The 21426-nt window shown below is 30.3% G+C and overlaps 3 protein-coding genes across 6 annotated transcripts; 2 read left to right on the plus strand and 1 right to left on the minus strand.

Annotated features, from left to right (window-relative positions):
- Window positions 1–2011: 2011 nt before the first annotated feature.
- LOC105776308 (uncharacterized) lies at window positions 2012–7237 on the plus strand. Of its 3 annotated transcripts, none has more exons than XM_052622615.1 (12): window positions 2012–2481; window positions 2843–2927; window positions 3317–3447; window positions 3547–3649; window positions 3818–3832; window positions 4383–4528; window positions 4718–4883; window positions 5112–5186; window positions 5375–5488; window positions 6204–6248; window positions 6416–6514; window positions 6840–7237. In XM_052622615.1, exons 1-12 carry the CDS (start codon window positions 2192–2194, stop codon window positions 6858–6860), a joined length of 1290 nt encoding a protein of 429 aa, XP_052478575.1. In that variant the 5' UTR covers window positions 2012–2191; the 3' UTR covers window positions 6861–7237. The 3 variants fall into 3 exon arrangements, with proteins under 3 accessions (XP_052478575.1, XP_012454346.1, XP_012454345.1); XM_012598892.2 differs by having other exon boundaries at window positions 2013–2481; window positions 4688–4883; window positions 6887–7237; XM_012598891.2 differs by having other exon boundaries at window positions 2016–2481; window positions 4688–4883.
- On the minus strand, window positions 7131–8429 carry LOC105776309 (stem-specific protein TSJT1). Its single transcript, XM_012598894.2, has 4 exons — window positions 8126–8429; window positions 7799–8039; window positions 7577–7697; window positions 7131–7470 (listed from the first exon to the last, which is right to left on the minus strand). The coding sequence occupies exons 1-4, from the start codon at window positions 8335–8337 to the stop codon at window positions 7277–7279; spliced, it is 768 nt and encodes a 255-aa protein (XP_012454348.1). The 5' UTR covers window positions 8338–8429; the 3' UTR covers window positions 7131–7276.
- A 7807-nt stretch (window positions 8430–16236) lies between these two features.
- On the plus strand, window positions 16237–20209 carry LOC105776714 (E3 ubiquitin-protein ligase AIRP2). Of its 2 annotated transcripts, none has more exons than XM_052622928.1 (5): window positions 16237–16485; window positions 17759–17909; window positions 17995–18151; window positions 18488–18722; window positions 19329–20209. In XM_052622928.1, exons 1-5 carry the CDS (start codon window positions 16406–16408, stop codon window positions 19537–19539), a joined length of 834 nt encoding a protein of 277 aa, XP_052478888.1. In that variant the 5' UTR covers window positions 16237–16405; the 3' UTR covers window positions 19540–20209. The 2 variants fall into 2 exon arrangements, with proteins under 2 accessions (XP_052478888.1, XP_012455024.1); XM_012599570.2 differs by having other exon boundaries at window positions 16248–16485; window positions 17995–18061.
- The last annotated feature ends 1217 nt before the right edge of the window (window positions 20210–21426 follow it).

The raw sequence follows: 21426 nt of genomic DNA on the forward strand, positions 1-21426 counted from the left end.
TGGATCAACTCCTGTCAGACCCATAAATTCCATAGCACCATATTTTCTTAACTCTTTTATCGGGGCCCGTCTTTGAGTTGATACAGAAGTTGTAGCAGGAACAGTCCCCGCTACTCTTTGTAGAGCATCGACAATAATTCTTAACAAATGTGAGTTATCTCTATCTCTTTCTTCATTTAAAGGTTGATTTCTTCTAGGATTTACACTAGGTGCTATCGACTCTATTTCATCTAACTCTCTATCTCCGGTATACATTTCTTCATCAGACATTTTTAATATATAAAACAAAAACAAACAAATAGGTCAGCATCCAAAAATTCCCGACTCACTTTTAACTCAAAAGTGGCATGTACTACTAGACTCATTTTCGAGCTCGATTTGGCCCGAGAATCGATTAAACCTACTAGCTCTGATACCAATAATTGTAACACCCCCTAACCCCAAACCGTCACCGAAACAAGGTTACGAGTCATTACCGGACCTATCAGACAACTTACGAATAATTCACAATTAAAATAACATTCATAGTATAATTTAATAACAAAATCCATATAATGGGCTCTTAAAGCCCAAATCATATATAAAAAAACGGAACTTGTTCGAATATTCTAGAATTTTTTTTTATGACTCAGTTTACTAATTCGGAGGCCCGATAATGTACTTTTCCGATGCTTGTAAATTTTGGGTCATTACATAGCAAACTCACATTTTGACACGTGACAAAAAAATTTAGAATTTATAAAAAAAATTACTACGTGTCAAAATGTGTAAATGTAATATGTCACAATGTCGTTGGTCCTCAATGCCACGTCAACATATTTTAATAGTGTTAATTAGGTACCTAAAATAAGTACCAAGTTAACTTATGGTTTCCAAATTTAGGTATAGGTCAGGTCAAAACAAAGTTGAGGTATCAAGTATGAATAAGCTATCAAGTTCAAATACCTTCATATATATTAACACTAAATAAAAATATCCTAACAATATAACATTGTAAAATGCATGATTTATTTAGTTATTTACCAATTGAATCGGTGTCTAATCTTTAGTTGACCCGTGACACTAACTTCATTAAAAAGTTTAAATATGGTATAAATGTTAATAGCATGCATAAATCCAAATCCAAATCTAAACCATGATTGTCGAATCAAACAGTATTATCTAATTTAATTGGAGATTGATATCCAATTGATTTAACTGGTACTATAAACGTAGAGAAGAGAGTTGATGCAAAACTAGTTAGGATTTGATTTAATTTATTTCAAATACTTAATTTAATTTTATTGTTATAATTTATTAAATAAATTTTCATGTTTAATTATTAATTATTTATGTTTTCAACCTTTTCATTTTTCTAAATTGTTTAGATTTTTTATTTTGCAAGAATTAAATCAATGATTCAATTAATTGATTCGATCGTCGATCCAATTCTTATAATATTGATCAAAACTTGACTCGACTCATAAACACTTTCACTAACTTGTAAAACTAAAAAGCCAAATATCAATAATAATTGGAACAAATAGTATTATATGGAGTGGTGGTCAAAGCTCTAGTTTGACACTTAGGGTGAGTTTGGATGAGCGGTGAGGTACAGTGCGGTGAGGTACAGTGCGGTGCGTTTAGCTTACTTTTTGTCTCATATTATAGTATCGTTATAGTATCTAATCTCACCGTGCACCGCTATTTTTGCACTAATTACAAATAAACGCACCACTCATCCAAACCCACATTTATGTGACTTGAGTTCAAACCATGTTACCCGTTTCAAATATTTTATTAAAAAAATAATTGAAACCAAAAATATTGAGTCCAGTGATAGATCTTGATTGACATTAAATTTTAGGGGATCTAATTAAAAATTTTGAGAATTTTAGTAAGAATTTTCAATAATCTTAACAAAGGTCAAGACCTCTTAAAGTCCTAATGAAGATCCGCCTCACGAACTTCGAACATAAAGGAGGGGAAGAATTAAAAAAGAAGTTTGAGACAAAACGACGGCGGTTAGAAATACTGAAAAAACAGAATGCCCTGGGCCCAGTTCTGGCCCCTGGGAACTTGGCAAGAGGCTAACTGAAAAACTCGAGAAACCGCGAGATATCGTTACACTTCGGGTTTCATTTTTTCCCCCTCACTCACAGTCTCTCAACCCTCAAATTTAGCCAAAAAAGGACTGAAAATCCATTAAGCCATGAGCACGACGCCACAAGGAATTCACTCGCTAGCCTTCAGGGTAATGCGGCTTTGCAAGCCGTCGTTCCACGTCGAACCTCCTTTCCGTCTCGATCCTTCCGATCTCTTCGTCGGCGAGGACATCTTCGACGATCCACTCGCCGCTTCTAACCTCTCTCCACTCTTATCTAGCCACGTCAACAAGTCCACCGACTCCTCCGATATGACCTTTGCCAATAGATTCCTCCTCCACCACCCTTCCGATGCAATGGGCTTCTCTGGCCTCCTCGTCCTCCCTCAATCCTTCGGGTCTCACCACACATACTTCTCTTTATTCTTCATTTTTTGGGGGTTAATTGTACCATAAGTCCCTAAGTTATGACCAAATTCTAAATTGGTCATAACTTCAAAACTCTACAATAATATTTTATTGTTCCTCTTTGTTAGTATTAAATGTCAGCTTAAATGTGAGGTAAAGGGATTTATAAATATTTTTTAACAGGTCATATTCAAACTAACAGTCAACATCGATTGGAAGGATTTGAAATTAAGGACCAAATTAGAATTTGATCTATAATTCAGAAATGTCCTATGCAATCAACTCTGTTTTTCATTAATCGTTTTGTATTTCTTTTTATCTGATTTTTTTTTTCTGGTTTAATTAATATAGGGCGATTTACTTAGGAGAGACTTTCTGCAGCTATATCAGCATTAATAACAGCTCAAATTTTGAAGTTAAGGACGTCATTATTAAGGTCAGTCTGTTTAATTGTTTTCTTTTTTTTCATGAATTTACTGCAATTTTTATTGATAAGAACTGTTTAACTGTTGCATTGATAATGTGTTTGGAAAGGAAGAAAAATTTGAATATTAATTGACATTTTTCGCTTGTAGTTTGGTAGGACTTGTTCTTTCACGTTCTTTAATTGAATTTATTAAGCTTTTATGTTACTAAAAGTTCCAGATCACGTGCTTCTTTTCAAGCTTGATTTTAAGTATCTAAGTTCAGTGATTGTTTTATTTATTTTCATCTCTGTTAGATAAGTGCCTAAATGAAGTTTTGCTTGCAAGCTCATACACTTTTATTCTCAAAATATGTGTTTAATTCGATACAACAGATCAAGAAATCTTGGGTTTATTGTAGGCAGAAATTCAAACAGAGAGGGAGAGAATCCTCCTCTTGGATACATCAAAATCACCCGTTGGAACCATACATGCAGGAGGGCATTATGATTTTATTGTGGAACATGATGTCAAGGAACTTGGAGCTTATACGTATGTAGTAACAGACTGATTTTACTATCTCCTGTAATTTCTTTCATTAATTATTTTTCCCCTGACACGACCGTGATTTGTTGCATGACAAAAAATTAGGATGGTTTGCACCGCGTTGTACAATGATGGTGATGGTGAACGAAAATATCTTCCACAGTTTTTCAAGTTTGTTGTTGCGAACCCATTATCAGTTAGGACAAAGGTACTATCCCATGCCTTCAGAAAGAAATGAAATAATTCTAATGTACATGCTGCCCTGAGGTAGCTCCAAAGGCATTTATTGCTTCTACTTTGTTCTTTGAAATCTTCTCTTGGCTTTTCTTTTAATTTTCCATTCAGAATTGTAATGCTTCTTGCCTCTGTTGTGCAGGTCCGCACTGTCAAGGTAGGTTGAGATTGACTTGAATTTTCTAATGTAAGTGCATAAAGCCTAGATATTCATGCTGCTGCAATTAGATTCTTTTCATGTAATTAAGCCATAGAAATAAAAGGTTAAATTGGCTTGGCACTTATTGCTTTTTGATTTTATAAATCAAGTTGATATCAAACAAATTCCTAAAGCTAAAAGTTAAGTTTTAGAGCCTCTATCCCTCCTTAACTGAGCATTGTGAGAGGAAAGGGCAAGGGCTACCTTCCATTATGTAACCCAGCTTCAGTGTTTTCTTTTGGCTTTCTTTCCTTTTGTTGCTTCTCATTTTTTATCATTAAAACCAAAGTGCGCAGATGTGCATGTATCCTTCTGTTGCAACTTGCAAGTCAGTTTTTGCAATATGTAAAGCTAACATCTCCTGCTTGGAGTTGCTCGTTTGGTTTTATAGTTGTCGATAATGTCTAGTGCAGCGAATACTAGTTTAAATCTGCATCATTAGTCGTAAAAGTTGTGAATCAACTTGGGGTTTTCATGCTTCTGTAATAGCTGAGTGTTTCCATCTCAGGAAACTACCTATTTAGAAGCTTGCATAGAGAATCATACAAAATCAAACCTTTATGTGGACCAAGTTGAGTTTGAACCAGCTCCTTATTGGACTGCTAAAATACTAAAAGCTGATGAGCTCTATCCTGCAGATAACTCGTCAACTGGGTAAGTAGTGGACATATCACATGGATGTATCCTTTTGATTATTTTATTCTCAGCAGCTTGTCCTTGCAATGCTTTCAAGTCCTATTTGATTTTCTCTTTGATTTTTTAACTTAAATTATTGTAATATTTTCTTCTTTGTTAATAATCATTTACTGGCAGAGAGATAGTTAAGCCACCTATTCTTGTCAGATCTGGTGGGGGAATTCACAATTACCTTTATCAAATGAAAATTTCTTCACCTGGTTCTGAACAAGTGAAGGCAAAGAGGAGTAGTATCCTTGGTAAACTTCAGATATCGTGGCGTACAAATTTGGGTGAACCAGGCCGCTTGCAAACACAACAAATTCTTGGCACTGTAAGTTAAGCACTCTTTTTATTTTAAATGACTCCATATTCTCTATTCTGAAATATGTACCATATAAAGAAATAATTTGTTTTTTATTCATTTTTGAGAAAAAAAGAAGGAAAAACACTATCAAACTCTCTATGTTATGTTTATTGAGTTTGAGATCTGCATAAATATCAATACCTAAAAAAGAGAGAATTATTGAAATCATTCTGATATGTTTTTCCTCTTTTTCAGCCTAGTAGTTGCAAAGAGATTGAGCTGCACGTTCTGGGGATACCATCTTTAATCATTTTGGATAAGCCCTTCTCTGTATGTTTACTATCAAATTCAATTCTTTTACATTTTGGGAAACTTTTTTTTTAAAAAGAAAACCTTTTCATCCTAAAGACAAAACTTAAGGTCTGCCTACAGTATCTCGCTTTGCTTCTTAAGGTCTTCAGCTTCATCCTAAAGGAATTTTTAATCAACCTTTGAATGACTTAGTCTCTATTTTGCAGGTACATCTGAATCTCACAAACCATACAGACAGAGAGTTGGGCCCATTTGAGGTCTGGTTATCAAAAAATAGTGCACACGAGAAGTTTGTTATGTTCAATGGTCTTCAGACAATGGTAATTGATTTAATTGACTTCCAACATTAGCTTATCATTTTTTGTCCAAAACTATTGTAATATCTTCTTTCTGACACTTCCTGGCGGCATATATACCTAAAGCTTACCTTTATTGGTAGAGGTAGAGGGTGATAAATGGAATTTTGGTCTTAGATTATGTTCTTAGAACTTCTTGATGAAGAGAGATTTCTGCTAGGTGGGTGGCTAAAGTGATATGTCACACCACATAACATGTATACATGAAGGATATGGTAGAAATTCATCTGAATCTTGCCTTCTTAGAGCTTCTTGATGAAGAGGGAGATGTGGTTGTTGGCATTTAAAGAAATCTGGTCAGTCTGCATGAAATGTATGTATTAATGGTATAGTGGAAATTTCTGTCAATGTAATCTGGTCGTGACAACTGAGGATTGCTTAAATTTGTCCAATCAAGCCTCAAAATAACTGGATAAGTGAATCTTTTCTTAAATATTAGGCTCACAAGTTACTTTTCTATCATTTTCCATTGTTGCCATGAGGTACTGTATACATGTACGAGGTAGTTGCATGCACAACTCTGATGAATTGCTTTCTTTTGTCTTCTGATAAGACTCAGTACCCCAGTAACATTAGTAAACATCTATAATAATACTTTATCTGTTCATTTAATATCTTAAAATATGGAAGTTACGGTTTGCTGCAATACTTACATATGGATTTGACCCTTTTCGTACAGGCATTACCAGCAGTGGAGGCATTCGGTTCCACTGATTTCCATTTGGTATGAAGATGATTTACAGGCAATCATTTACTATAAAATGGAAGATGTCACATTATTTAATACTTATTCTACTTCTCCCTCGTATAAACTGCTAAAGACAGTTGGATTACTACTAAGATTTTTGCTACCATTGTAATAATTTATGGGTTCTACTTTGCATGTTGCAGAACCTGGTTGCAACTAAACTCGGAGTCCAGAGAATTAGTGGACTTATAGTGTTTGACACAATAGAGAAAAAAACTTTTGAACCTTTGGCAGATGTGGAGGTTGGTATCATGTTATATGTTTTCTTGTAATCTCAAATTGTTAACATCAATTTAGTTCTAATTAGATTTGTCAATTAGGCGAGTCAAGTTGATTTTGGATCTAATCAATTCAGATTTTAAAACTTCTTAGAACATTTCGGGTCTAGGTTATTGTGGGATCAAATTTTGCTAGTTGGGTCATCTTGGGTTAAAATCATTTCACGTTCCTTGTTTAGGTTTCGATTGTTGCCTTCTTATGATCAAATAGGGTTGGACCAGGCTCAGATTTGGGTTAGGCTTCAACAAGTCTAGTTCTAATATGTATCTCATCGATTGAATTTTGCAGATCTTCGTGGAGTCAGATTGATTTATTAAGTAGTTCTCATTTGTCAGGGCTTGATGAAAGGTTGAACCATCTCTCAACTTAACAAAAAGGTGTATTTGATGTAATGGCATCAATTAGATTGCGCAGCGATGAAGCAGACAGCAAAATAGTTAATTACCACTCTTGCTTCCCTATGGTCAATTACAAAAGGTCATATTTTTGCAATCTTCATATGATCAAATGCTGAGCTGCATCATTTATTAGATGATAAAAAACTCTTCCATGCATTTCAGTTATCAAGCCATGTTAGGATTTCTTTTCTAATTTTTTTTCATTTTATTTATCAAACATGCCTTTTACAAGGCATTTTACAATTTCATAAACGAGGAAATAAACACCCCCCCCCAAAAAAAAAAAAACACAAATAATAAAATGTGGGTCATTTAGTATTGAATTATTCAAGCTTTGGAGCCTCGCAGTGCCCAATTGGCTTCGCTACCAACTCGGGGCATCCTACTTGTTCTCGACTGAGCATCGGCCATGAAATTGGCACCACACATCACCCCTTCACTGTCAATTCTTGGCATTGCCTTCATTTTGCTCCTCGGATGCTCAAAACTCATCAATCCTTGCTCACTGTGGAACATACACCCTGTATTCACAAACACAAAATGTTAATACAATAGTTTTTGTACAGAAATCTTTTAGAATTATAATATAATACTGGTAAAAACTAATCAATATGAAGCACACGTAACCTGGTGGAAATGGTGCAAATGATTTAGCACAGCTTTCTTTTATAAGCTTCAAGTTATCTGAAACAACTACTGATCCATCAGCTGCTACACCCCAATAGAGATTAACCCTTTCATCTGCACCCTACACACCATTAAATAAAAACCAATTAATTAATTTAATAAGAAAATATACATTTGAATCACCCAATTATATGGAGAAGTTGGCTTTGAAAATGGTCTTACCAATGCAGCAAATACACTTCCAGCTTTGCTATCATACACCACAAATCCATAGCTGCCTTCAAGATCCTTAAGGACCTGGTCAGCCGGGTACGGACCACGGTCTCGGAGGGTCCGATATGCTTCGATGATAAACATGGCTTCATTGGTGCCCTTTGACAGCCCATACTGCTTTAGCAGGCTGCTCAAATTATTCAAATCCCCCAAGAATATGCAGTATATTTCATCCACTCCACAAAACAACCTACATTTCCATCAAAATCCAGAAACTTCAATTAAACAAAAAAAAATGGGTTTCTTTTTTTGAGGACAGAGAGTTTATTATTTTACCTTTGATGACTGGGGAAACGATTCTCTGTGGGAGCATAAGCAAAGCAAGCTGAGGATCCGAACCCCATTGAGACAGCATTGTTGGGATTTGAAGAAAGGAAATGGTTGATGATTTGATTGGGAAGCTTGGGCTTGTTTGATGAAGTGAGTGAAGCTGGGCTATGCAGCTCCTTTGGAGGATTCATTAATTCTTTCTTGAAAATGCCTAACATCCTTTCACTTTACGAAAACCAAAAATGGAGATTGATTCAAAAGGAGAGCTAAAAGCAGGTAGTTTGAAATGAAGATGAAGATGAGATATTGAGAAAAAGCCCCGTAATTGGGTATATATACAATTGAGGGATGATCCATAAAAACGTGGCAACATTATCCAAAACTCGATAATTGATGCCTAGATCACACGTCAATATCGTAATGTAGATAAATTAGTTCACACTTCACAACAACTTTTTAGAAATTTAAAAGGGTTAATTACAACTGAGGTTCCAAATTACAACCCAGATTTTAAATTAGTCTTTAACTTTTAAAATATTTTAATCTAATCCTCAAAATATAAATATTGTATCAAGCAGATTTTTTGTCAACGTAGGCATCATTTTGGATAGCATGTGGACTAAATTGTAAGCATGCCTACTTATTGTGTATACAACTTGGATCTCATGTGTTAAAAGGAAAAAAAAAAAGAAATAGCCTTCTTAAATTTTGTTAACTCTATTTTTTTTAAATATCATATTCAAGTTGCTTATGTAGTAATTGCACGTGTTTATAAATATGCTTTACATCCAATGGAGTGACATTTAACAATTAAATTGATTGTTAAATTGATAGAATGGTCTAATTGATACAATTTTGATACTTTGAATATTTGATTATAATGTTACTAAAGTTATGGATTAATTTAAAATTTGGATAATAGTTTTAGGATATATAGTGTATTTAACCATTTTATTTTTTATATAAATATTACTTTTAGTTGTATATGTATTTAAAACTACTACAAATTCAATTTTGTATCATTAAAACATCTATTCTTCTTAAAGTGGATTTTAATGGTTTTCATGTAAACTAGATAAAATATTGTATGGATAAGGACTCATCTTGAAAATTTTAAATGTATAAAACCTTTTAATATTTTAACCTAAATATATTTGGAAAGAGACAGGAAACTTTATCCTAAAACATAAATTATTGTAAAAATATTTTGAACCAACCATCAATTGGAACATTGAAAAATTATTTATTTTATATACTTTTTTATCATTTCCATAAATCATATGGTTCTTTTCCCAATTTCGAACTTTGGGCAAATATTATAAACATCAAAATTACTATCGGGGGTCTATTTTTTTTCACAATAAACAATAATTAATTATAGTATATGGGAATCCAAGAAACTTGTCTCACGGCTATCCTTGGCCACAAAAAACCCAATGAATGGAAGTGACGGTGAACCCAGTCAGCACATTAATCTGATTAATTTCTTTAAGGTTAAATAATTTCATAGGTATTTTTACTTTTCACAAATTTAAGATTTAGTCCTCTATTTTTCATATTTTAAAATTTAAGTCCAATTATTAACATTGTTATTTTTTTATTAAATTCAGGTTTATTATAATATCAATTTTTAGTTACATTGCTATCAAGTGAGTTTTTTTTAATTTCAAAATATTTAATTTTAAAAAAGGTTAGAATTTTTAAATCTAAACAATAGAGAGATTATAGTGAGTATATTTTAACATTTTCTTAATTTTTATTCAAGACTTACTAATATATGCGAAAGATGTAGATTCGAGTCGCTAAAATGCATTGTCCTCTTATTGATTATTCGATATAAATTAAAAGTGAATGCCTAGGTTAACCAATATATTTTATTTTTTACAATTAGCGGATATACTTTGTTTTATTATTTAAAATAAATTTAGAAATCTATATCCAGATTATATAAAAATTCAAAATTATACGGTTTTAAATATTAAGTAGATAATGTCGATTGAGTCTTAACTCAATTGATATGAGTATTATTGTCAATACATGAGGATGTGAGTTATAATACATTGAAGCGTATTATCACTTTATTTAAAAGTTAGGAAGAGACTATGAATAATTCTAAACATTAAGTCAAAAAATAGAATCTATAATGAAATTATTCAATAAATAAATAAATAAATAGATTTAATTAGATTTAATTTGATATATATAATAATAAAATTAAAATTTTAATATATTTGAGGAGAATTTAAATTCGGATAAGACTTGTTGCCATCAACATAACCTTCCTCTTGCATCTATGCTTGATTTGACCTTATCACCAAAGAATAATAAAATATATTTCACTTTTCGATATAAATATAAGTTTAAATTTTGAAAATAATATTATTCAGATAAGTAATTGTAAATCTTAAAAGAAATTAATTTTATGAATAATAAAAAACATAAAATATATATAAAAATAATAATGATAAATTTTAATGCATTTAGTCATAATGATAATTTTAACTAATTTATCCTTTTTATTGTTTTGATCACATTTTTCTTGAATTATTTTAACTATGAACCTTCAAATATTTTAGTTAAATTATTTTTATTGAACATAAAAATTGATTGAATTATTAAAATTTTGACAACATGATAATCTATTTGTACTTTATAAAAATATAAAAAATTCAACAATTTTTTAAATATCATCCGCATCAAGAACTAAAATACATGTAGACTATTAAACCGACTATCGATTAGTCCATTAAGATCTTAACAACTTAGTCAACTTATTGTCTAATAAAAAATTATTTAATTAAAAATTAAAAGTTAGGATTTAAAAGTTAAAATGATGAAAAAAATAACGTCAAATAGTAAATATTAAAAACTAAATTTATTATTAATATATTTTTTATTCGTAAAGGTAAAAAATAGCAAAAATGTCAACCAAAGGAGCCTTTAAAATCAGACACGCACAAGAAAATCGAGGCTATTAGCCCAGCCTATTTTCTAGAAGGCTTATGCATATAAACTTTTGGAAAAATTGGTCTAAAGGGCTTTCAAGTGATTATAAATTTGATCTTTGGTTGAATAAATCTTAAATTTGTGAGAATGTTGCAGATTGGTGGGCTGGACAGCCCATTTTATTCTAAGAATTCACTCAATTATAAGGACTAATTTCGTATTATTGTAATAGTTGAACTATGCTTTTATTTTTATTTTTTGAAATTTTTTTAAGTGCTACAAAAATATACAATGAAAAAGTTTGATTTGTGAAGTGTTTAGTATTACAGTAAAAAATTATAACGGAAAATTAAAATATTCATTTTATACGTAATGTTAGAAACTAAATCATAAATAAATTTAATGATATTTAATTAATTTAATATAATGATATATGAAATATACATTTTAAACACAATTAATAATAAATAAATAATTTAATTAATTTAGTATAATAATGCTTGAAATACAATTACAAAATAATTTAAATTTTAAATATTTTTAAATAATTAATATAAATAAGAGTGTTTTGATGATAATTAATATAATTATACTTCAAATATCAAAGGAAAAATATCTTTCAAAATTATATAATTTTCTAAAAAATTCTATTTAAGAGTTAGTGATTATTATTTTTATTTACTTGAATAAGTAAATTAAAGAACATTTATGGAAAATATTTTGCAACTTTGTCAAAAAAGAGTCCAAAACCCATAAAATAGAGTTGAATTTGTCAAAATAAAATTTTAAAGAAAAACTAAAATAAAATAAAACGAATTATCAAAGAAAATTTAGAAAATTCAATAAATCCAATGGAATGGAACTCAATCCCTAAATAAATTAAATGTTGGTGTCCAATGTTTTTTTTTTATAAATTATAAGAGGAGGATAAAATTCTAATAGTACCGCGATTAGTGCAACTTAAATTGATTATATCTAGAACGATGAACACCATAACTATTATATTAATACACGAGATTCGTGGGTAGAATATTTAATCATTAAACGTAAGAAACAAACTTTGAAAAAAATATTAAAGCTAATAAAAATTACTGCATAATTATGTTCAATCATGAGCCTTAACAAATTAACAGGAAAGAAGAAATCATGAACCTTAATAGAAATTATTATCTAACATGATACTTTAATAATTGGCCTTGTCCGATTTATTTTTAATTTAGAAAATTATTATTGAAGTTTTATATTAAGAATAAGATTGTATTTTATTTTTTAATCAGAAAATAGGCAAATTAGTTTATATATGTTGGTTAAAGAGTAAAGTGATCATTTTGTTGAAAATTTCATCCATTTTTATTGTTAAAATTGGTTTCTATATGTCAGTATGAGGTACACATAACATGCCACATATGACTGTCGATTATTTTATCGGTCACACTATTTTTAATAGTACAAATGGTATGGATGAATTTTTCTAATAGAAATTATTAATTTACTTATTGGTCTAACATATAAAAATTAATTTGCTCATTTTTAATAGAGAGGCGAGAATACATCTTACGCATGCTACAAAAACCTCTATAGTATTTTTACCATAACAATAGGTTGACAAAAAAGTCACATTTTATTTTAAGTTGTCACATATTTATAATATGCTTTTATAATATTATTAGTAGATTTAAATTTGATAACATTGTTAATTGCTTTCAATAAAGTAAAATGTGACTTTCTTAAGCTCTTGGCCATAATTCCTTTTCTTTTATCATTTTAATTTTAAACCTTAAAATTTAATTAACTTTTTAAAATTAAAAAAATTGATTGAACTATTAAAATGTTAATGACATCGATATGATAGCTTATGTACCAATCTACATATATTTTATCGTGGATGTGGATATTTTTATTTTTAATTATGAATTTTTTCTTTTCAACTTCTTTGAAGTAGACATGGTTAGTCACATGGGCTACCATGTTACTATTGCTAAAGTTTTAATGGTACGATTAATTTTTTGAAAAAAATTGACTAAAATTTGAAGATTGACTGATCGAGAGACAAAGTGATAAAAATGACAAAAGTGGCAAATATTAGGGTTAATTTTGTCATTGTAATTTTTTTAAGCCTTAATCATTAACCTGACATGTAAAATTAATGTTAATCGAATATGTTGATAACATTATAAAAATAGATAGGCTAAATTAATCTATATTAAATCTCTAATTTCAGTATAATAGAAGGACTAAACTTATAAATAGACCTTAGTACTGAGTATTCATAATTAGGTCTCTAAATTCGGATTAAATTGTTTTAGTATAGTATTAATGTCTATTTATGAGTTTAGTCCTTCTCTTGTATATAAAAACAAAAATTAAATTTGTGGGAAATTTTAAATTTAATCAATGTAATCGTATTTATTATAAAAGGACATATATTTTTAAAAAATTATATAAAAAAGAGTTTAGAATTGAAAAATATATATTGTTTTTTAACGAGGATTAAGTGTGAGTTTGGATGAGCGGTATGGTGCGTTTAGTTTATTTATTGTCTCACGTTACAATATATAATTTCACCACCATCGCTTTTTTATACTAACCGCAAATAAACACACCGTTAATCTAAATTCACCCTAAAAATCTTATTATTAATTTTTAACAAACAATTTGGTGCCCATAAAAAATCAAAGGAGGAATAATAACATTTACATAATTATGTTCAATTATGAACCTTAACGAATATTCTCTCATTATTATAGTTCTTGGTTGGAGTTGGATACCATATGATTATTTGACAAAATATGATGTAATATCATATAAAAAATTTAGAAATAATAAAATAATATTTTAATCTCTATTGTATCATTAAAAAAAAAACATTACAGCTCATAAAAGTTACTACATAATAATGTTCAAATATGAGAACCTTAACTAATATTCTCTAATTATTATAGTTCTTGATTAGGGTTTGATATATTATGCTTATTTGACATAATATAATATTAATTGTAAAATAATTGAAAATAATATTATATAAATATTATTTTACAACATAAATCGGATTTGGTAGTTTAGTAATTCGTCTAATTGTGGTTTGAATCCTTGTATTATATTGAAATTTAGATTTAATTTTTATATTCTAGTTTGAAATAATTTAATATATTATACTTCTATGATATTATTAGCAGATCCAATTTGATAATATTTTTGGTTTTTAACAACTTTAATCATTCAAATGATGTGAAAATTTATTATTAATTGAAAATGATGCTTGGCCCTCGGAATGGAAAATTTCTACTTAAATCCTTCAAAATTAAAAAATTATAATGTAATGTTAACCTCCTAAAAGAAATTTTAGCTTTGCCCTTAATTGATGATAAAATTTTCATGTGACGTGAAGTATACCCAATAGCAATAGAAACATTCCATTTCATCATTGGAATGACAATAATTAAAAATATTATCAACTTGAACTTACTAATAGCATTATAAAAGTACAAGGACCAAATTATGTTAAATTAAAATAAAATTGTTAAATATAAAATTTTAACATAAAAGTAGGACAACTAAATCATAATTACACCTTAATAATTTCATTTTCATAATTGAAAATACAAATGAATGACAAATAAAATGTTTGTCAATGAAGGGATAAACTAACATTTAGGGTGCCTTTAGATGGACAGTGCATTTACTTTTGGTAAGGTTAAAAATAACGCCAGCGGTGAGATTAGTTATTGTAACTGTGAGGTAAAAGATTCCACCGTCCATCCAAAGGAGGCTTTAGTCATTGAAGTTGAACATTTTTCATCTTGGCTCTTAATCTTTCTTTTATGGTCCAAGTTAATTTTGAAATTTGGTAGCCTTTTCCTATCTGGTCCTTAAACATGAATTTTGTTAAGGCACTTTGAGATTAGCACTTCGAGATTGTCGTGCCATGAACATTTTCTTAGAAAAAAAATAATTTATAATACTTTTTTTATATTTTAGATTTTATATATTTTTAAAAATTTTAGGTGATTACGTGACACAATTTCAGAGCCCCACATCATTGTGTCTTAACAATGTTTAGGGATCAAATAAAAAAAGTTATCAACTTCCAAAAAAAATTATAAAAAATTAAAGACCAAATTAGGGGAAAAAATGCTAAACTTAAGGAATAAATGTTGTTTTTATAAAAAATGGTAAATTATATCCAAGGTCACTAAACTATTAGCAAGTTTACATATTGATCACTCAACTTCAAAAAGTTACAAAATGATCATTGAACTATTCAAAAGTTTTCATTTAAGTCATTGAGTTATTCTGAAAATTTTATTTAAGTTACCGGGTTGATAAAGTTTTTTTTGTTTAAGTCTAGCTAGCGATCTTCAAGCGACAATTCGACAATTAGTACGGTAGATTAATACCCATCAAAGAGTAGAAGAACATACCTTAAATCCATGTCGATCTTACGATCAGTGTAGAAGATTGGAGAAGAAAGCTGTTGGATTTTGATTCGTAGATTTACGACTTTCAAAGTTGTTTCATGAAAAAACTAAACTATAAAAGTGAAGCGAAATGAGTAGGGGCGAAGCTAGAAAATTTTTTAGGAGGACTGAAATTAAATTTTAATTTTTAATAGCCTATATCTTTATAAATTTTAAAGGATTAAATCAAAATTTTATTAATTTTAAGGGGTCAAAGTAAAATTAACTTTATTAATTTAAAATTTTAAAATTTCTAAAGGACTTAAATAGATAATTTTTTATTTTAGGGAGTCGGGACTCCTGCTAGCCTCTCTAGATACTCTACTAGAAATGAGAGCTTTGGATTAGTATAACAGTGCAACGGTGCAAATAAAAAAGGACATATAATGACTTAACTTTTAAATAATTTAATAATTATTTAATAATTTTTTAAAATTAAACGATTAAATCATAAATTTATTCATAATTCAGTAATCTTAGTGTAATTTACTCTAAGAAACGTAAAACGTAAAATTGTCAATGTTCAAAGAAAGTGTAAAACAAAAGCTACCGAAAGCAAAAGGGTGAAAAAGGTGGCAGACAAAACTTCCTAAAAGAAGGAAAAAACAATCCAAAAATTCATCAAATTAGATTCTGATAAAGATATTATTATAAGTGGGACAATTTTTTGGGTATCGGATAAGGCGCGTGTCACGGACTGTCAAGACAAAGTACTATTTGACTGTCATGGCTACCTAGAATTTAGAACCACCACCACCAATATTGAAAGTGAAAGACGCCTTAAAAGACACTGTCAAATAAAAGCTAAGCTTAGAGAAGGAAATTAGGGTTTATTTTTTGAGGGGTGAAGGATTGATTGGAATTTGATTGTTTTTTCTTAGAGATGTACACAAGTTCTATGCGAAAATCTTTCAAGGATTCTCTTAAAGTGCTTGAAGCTGATATTCAACATGCTAATACTCTGTAAGTGTGTTTGTTTTGAAAGAAATTTTCTGGGTTTGATTTTTCTTGTTTTTTAACGGTTTGGATTATTCTTATTTTTTGGAGAATTTTTGTTTGTCTTTGCTTTGATTTTTGTTTGGGAATGAATGATACTGTTGATAAAACGTGAAACTCTTTTTTTTTTTGTTTGAATAATTATTGTGAATTCTGTATTGGTTAACTGTAACAATTTCCTATTTTTAGTTGCTCTTAGGCATTCCATGTTTGATTCTTTGCCCTTTTTTTTAGAAACAAAATTTGGGTGTTAAATCATTGGTAAAAAATCTCTCAGATTTTGAAGTTGAACAAATTGATTCCTCTAAAAAATATTGGAACAATTTAATAGTCAAATTTGAAAATGAGCAATTAAGGCCAATTAATCACCATTTTATTATTTTCTATCAATTTAGTAATGATTTAACAAATTTAGCCTGCAACATTTGTGCTAATGTTGAGGTTAAATTTGTAGATTTTTAGAATCGGACCAAATTGATAAAATATATAAACATTAAGAGCTAAATTTGTTATTATACCAATCAAAATTATGTCTGAAAACATTAATGCCATGATTAATTGTCTTTAATTACTCACTTTCAAAATTAACAGGGATTAAATTGCTTTAATTTTTGTTTGAAAGGGACCATTTTGCTCAATTTCGAAATTGAGAAAGACTAAGAGAGGTTTTTTCCCTAAATAGTTTTTTCTTTAGCTCATGAAGTGCGCATTTTATTTTAAAATTAGCTATTTTGAAGTTTAAATAGAAGTGAACTGCTAGAAAAAAAACATGTATTTCTGCTTTGCAGCAGTGTGAATTTTCACATATTTCACTATTTCAGGTAAAAGTAATATTCACACAATGTATTAGGGTCAGATTGTATTTTATCTTCTTTATTTTAAAAATAAACAAATTAGTCCACGTATGTTAAATTAAAGAGCAATTAATCCTTTTAATTAAAATTTTCGCCCATTTCTACCATTAAAAACTGACATTATTGATAGAATAAACAGATATGGCATGCCACATGTACCTCATTTTATGGACTAACTTTTAACAGTAAACAGAAAGACTAATTTACTTTTTAATCTAACAGGGACTAATTTGGTCATTTTTTAAGTAGAGAGACAACATGCAATGTGGCTCCTAATACAAATGTCTCTATGATATTTTTTACTAGTATTTCACCGATATATTTTGATCCATATTTATCATTATATTCTTCTCATTTGGCTTAAACGCCGGCTTCTTGTGTTGCAGGGCATCGGATTTTCCGAGGGAATATGATGGTGCATGTCTTCAAATGAGGATGTCGTATAGTCCGGCCGCGCACCTCTTCTTATTTTTGGTGCAGTGGACTGATTTTCACCTTGCAGGAGCCCTTGGATTGTTAAGAATACTAATTTACAAGGTTATAGTTTGTTACTTTACGTATAGCTCGTAGTTTTTTACGGTGAAAATCAGTTGATTTCGTCACCATATATCACATTCTGCAGGTTTATGTGGATGGAACTACCACGATGTCTACACATGAAAGGAAAGCAAGCATCCGAGAATTCTACAGTATCTTTCTCCATCCGAGTCTTTTGCTGTTTGGTGCATGTGTAGAACTTAGGGGTGTAAATGAGATATTGGTGCTCGCAAGCTACTCAAGTTTGACTCGAAAAAATTTAAACTTGATTTGGTAATTATCGAGCTGAGCTCGAGTAGCTCGAGATGTCAATTAAGCCGAATTCAAGCTTAGTAATACTTGGCTCGAAAGGCTCTCAAGCCTTATTGTGCTTTTCATACTTTTATACTATTAAATTATGTTATTGCCTTTGATATATATGATTAACTTTAAGCTTAATTATCGAGCCAAGTTTGAGCTTAAGTACAAAAATTGGTAAACGAGCTGAATATCGAACTCGAGTTTGGTAGTATTTGGGCTCGGCTCGGCTTGATTACACCCCTAGTAGAACTAATGGTTCTCAATTCCTATGTGTCCAGCTGTTATCTATCCCTCTTTGCTGCAACTTCAGAGCGGTGTCACCGATAGTGAAGATAAACAACAGAAAGCGGCATGCGTGGAAAGGTATCGTAGAAGAGAAGATGAAGAGTATAAGCAGCTTACCGATATTGATTTCGAAAGAGAAGAAGAATGTGGAATATGCATGGAAACAAACAGTAAAATGTTGCTACCGAACTGTAATCACACCATGTGCTTGAAATGTTATCGGGAATGGTATTCTTCCTCTTCCATGCCTTCAATCCTCTTATTTCCTTTCACTTCTTACATTTTGTCTGCTCATAATTCATCCAACCATGCCGACATCCTCTTAAATCCTCATGTTTTGACATCAAAAGTGTTGATTTTTGTTGTGATACGGCATGCAGAATGGAGAATATGATGTTTCCTTTACATTTTCTTAAAGAAGGAACCGTTCATGTCTCCCGTAATCCATATAGCTTTCGAGTAATTGAAACGTATTTTGGTCTTCTGTCGAGTTCCTTGACTTCCTATCATGCTTGTTTTCAAACTGTATCCTCCATCTAGGAATCGGGTTTGAAAAACTGTTGATGTCATCATTTAGTTAAGGTGTCCTCGGTTTAAGCAAATCGCTTTACCACATAATGGTAAAAGCAAAACTCGTACCTCATCGATCACAGTTCAAATAGACAAGGACTGCTGACCAGTATGGCTAGTATTCTAGAACAATAACCCGGTAAATGTTCTCGGTTGTGTTTAGTGACTGTCAATGGATAGATTACTTGCAGGTTGCCTTAAACTCGGTTTATAGTTTCCCGTTTTGCTAATTCTTGAATAACAATCTGTTTCAACGAATTGCAGGCGGTCAAGATCGCAGTCGTGCCCTTTCTGTCGTGATAGTCTCAAAAGAGTTAACTCGGGGGATCTTTGGGTATATACAGACAGCCGGGATATAATCGACATGGCCACAGTGACAAGGGAGAATCTTAGAAGGCTTTTCACGTACATAGATAAGTTACCACTTATTATCCCTGCTACCATTTTTGATACTTATGATTCTCATTTAAAGTGATTAAATATAGTCTAAAACATCGGCTCCACGATCAGAGCATTTCGGGTAGAAGTACTATGGAAGCCCTTAATACTAGAAGTCAGATTTTATTTTGCCCCTCTACTAAAAAAATGGACAAATAAGTCCGTGTACATCAGATCAAAAAACAAGTTAGCCCTTTCTGTTAAAAATCTGTACTGATAAAAACTAGTATGGCTAATGAAATAACCAAACAGTAACACGTGACGTGCCATGTGTACCTCATGCTAATGTACAAGGATCAGTTTTGAAATTTTAACAAAAGGACTAATTTGCTCTTTGATTTAACGTACATGGACTAATTTGCTCATTTTTTAAGTAGAGGAGGCAAAATGTAATCCTACTCCTAATACAGAAGCCTCCATGGTATTTTTACTGAGGATTTTCTAATCGTATTTTCTTGATTACATAAGGACCGAATCACTCGATTTGGCAAATTTAGCTAATCTAGTATATGCAATGCCTTTATTCCCACTTCTCACCATAGGCAAAAAGACCATGCCCGAGTTATTGTGGGCTGGTGCTGAAGTTGAGGTATATATAGTTCATGTAGGATCCACAAAGAAAAACTGTATTTAGTACATTTTGTACATGCTTGTATAGCCTTTTATGTTTGATGATTAAATGTAATAAAATCCTTTTGCCAAAACCATATGTTGTCTTGTTTGATTCTTAGTTCTATTTCTTTTTGAGCTTCTTGTTCTTTTGAGGTTTGCAGATTCCTGGAAATGAGATGAATAATACTGAAACATAGGAATATCTGAAACTGTTAATATAATTTTTAGTCCCTAAACTTGCCAATTAGGTCCACTTTGATACTTGAATTTGGCAATAGATTCATTTTGGTTTCTAAACTTGGCAAATGTAAAAGTTTGATGACTTAACACTCTAATATTGTGTCATAATTGAGAATAGGTTCATTGTTTTTTAATTTTAGGTGATGATGTGCCACAATCTCAAAGTGCCACATCATTAAATCTTGATGAAATCCAAGTTTAGGATCAAAATGAACTTAGTTGCTAAGTTTAAATACTAAAGTGAATAAAAAAGTGGTTCCAAGTATTGAAGTGAAAAAAATTACCAAGGACTAACAGTTATATTAACCCCAACTGGAAAAAAATGTTTCAAAGGAATATGCTCAACAACTTGATATAAAGCTAATCTATGGTAGTGTTTTAAAGAAGGTTAAATTCTGTTATTAGTTATTGTATTTTGCAAAAGTTCTGAATTTAGTCTCTGTACTTTAATTTAGTCATTTTAGTTCCATTATTTTTAAAATTTAAAATTTCAAACTTTACCAAACGATATCTGTTAAATTCATTTAATTAGGTTATACTATTTGCAAAATGTGATGCGTTAAGCATATTGTCATGTATGCAATGTTGTGTTAGTTTGTTATTTTAATATATTACTCGATAAAAATTTAGTTAATAAATTAACGATTATCATTTGGGTTAAGAATGAAATTTCAAAATTTGGAAGGTAAAGAGATTTAGAATGATCTAATTGAAAAGTATAGATTAATTTACAAATATATGCATAGTACAAGACTAATCATTGAATTTAACCAAACAGAATTAACAACTTCTATTGGGCTGAGGACTTAAATTTCAAAATTTGAGAAGTATAAGGAATGAAATTGATCAAATTATAGATATTAAATTCACAACTTTTACAAATATAAGGACTAATAACCAAATTTAACCTTTAAAGAATATGCCGAACAACGAGCATGTTGCAATATTGTGCCAAATTGATGTTTGATCACATGGCTTGTTAATTGTTTTTTCCTTTCCACTGTTTTGGAAAACAGCCTGGCTTGTAACTATTATGGTTAAAATGTGTTACAAGTCCCTGTACTTTTCAAAG

The sequence above is a fragment of the Gossypium raimondii genome, chromosome 10, assembly GCF_025698545.1.
Source record: "Gossypium raimondii isolate GPD5lz chromosome 10, ASM2569854v1, whole genome shotgun sequence".
Taxonomy (NCBI): domain Eukaryota; kingdom Viridiplantae; phylum Streptophyta; class Magnoliopsida; order Malvales; family Malvaceae; genus Gossypium; species Gossypium raimondii.

Excerpts from the sequence above, each read along its gene's own strand:
- LOC105776714 (XM_052622928.1), top strand. The coding sequence starts at position 16,406 with ATGTACACAAGTTCTATGCGAAAATCTTTCAAGGATTCTCTTAAAGTG. Across the intron at positions 16,486-17,758 it reads ATTCAACATGCTAATACTCT|GGCATCGGATTTTCCGAGGG; the intron begins GTAAGTGTGTTT and ends CTTGTGTTGCAG. Across the intron at positions 17,910-17,994 it reads TAAGAATACTAATTTACAAG|GTTTATGTGGATGGAACTAC; the intron begins GTTATAGTTTGT and ends CACATTCTGCAG.
- LOC105776309 (XM_012598894.2), bottom strand. The coding sequence starts at position 8,337 with ATGTTAGGCATTTTCAAGAAAGAATTAATGAATCCTCCAAAGGAGCTG. Across the intron at positions 7,698-7,798 it reads GAAGTGTATTTGCTGCATTG|GGTGCAGATGAAAGGGTTAA; the intron begins GTAAGACCATTT and ends AATGGTGTGTAG. Across the intron at positions 7,471-7,576 it reads ATTTGCACCATTTCCACCAG|GGTGTATGTTCCACAGTGAG; the intron begins GTTACGTGTGCT and ends TTGTGAATACAG.
- LOC105776308 (XM_012598891.2), top strand. The coding sequence starts at position 2,192 with ATGAGCACGACGCCACAAGGAATTCACTCGCTAGCCTTCAGGGTAATG. Across the intron at positions 4,884-5,111 it reads CACAACAAATTCTTGGCACT|CCTAGTAGTTGCAAAGAGAT; the intron begins GTAAGTTAAGCA and ends CCTCTTTTTCAG. Across the intron at positions 5,489-6,203 it reads TCAATGGTCTTCAGACAATG|GCATTACCAGCAGTGGAGGC; the intron begins GTAATTGATTTA and ends CTTTTCGTACAG.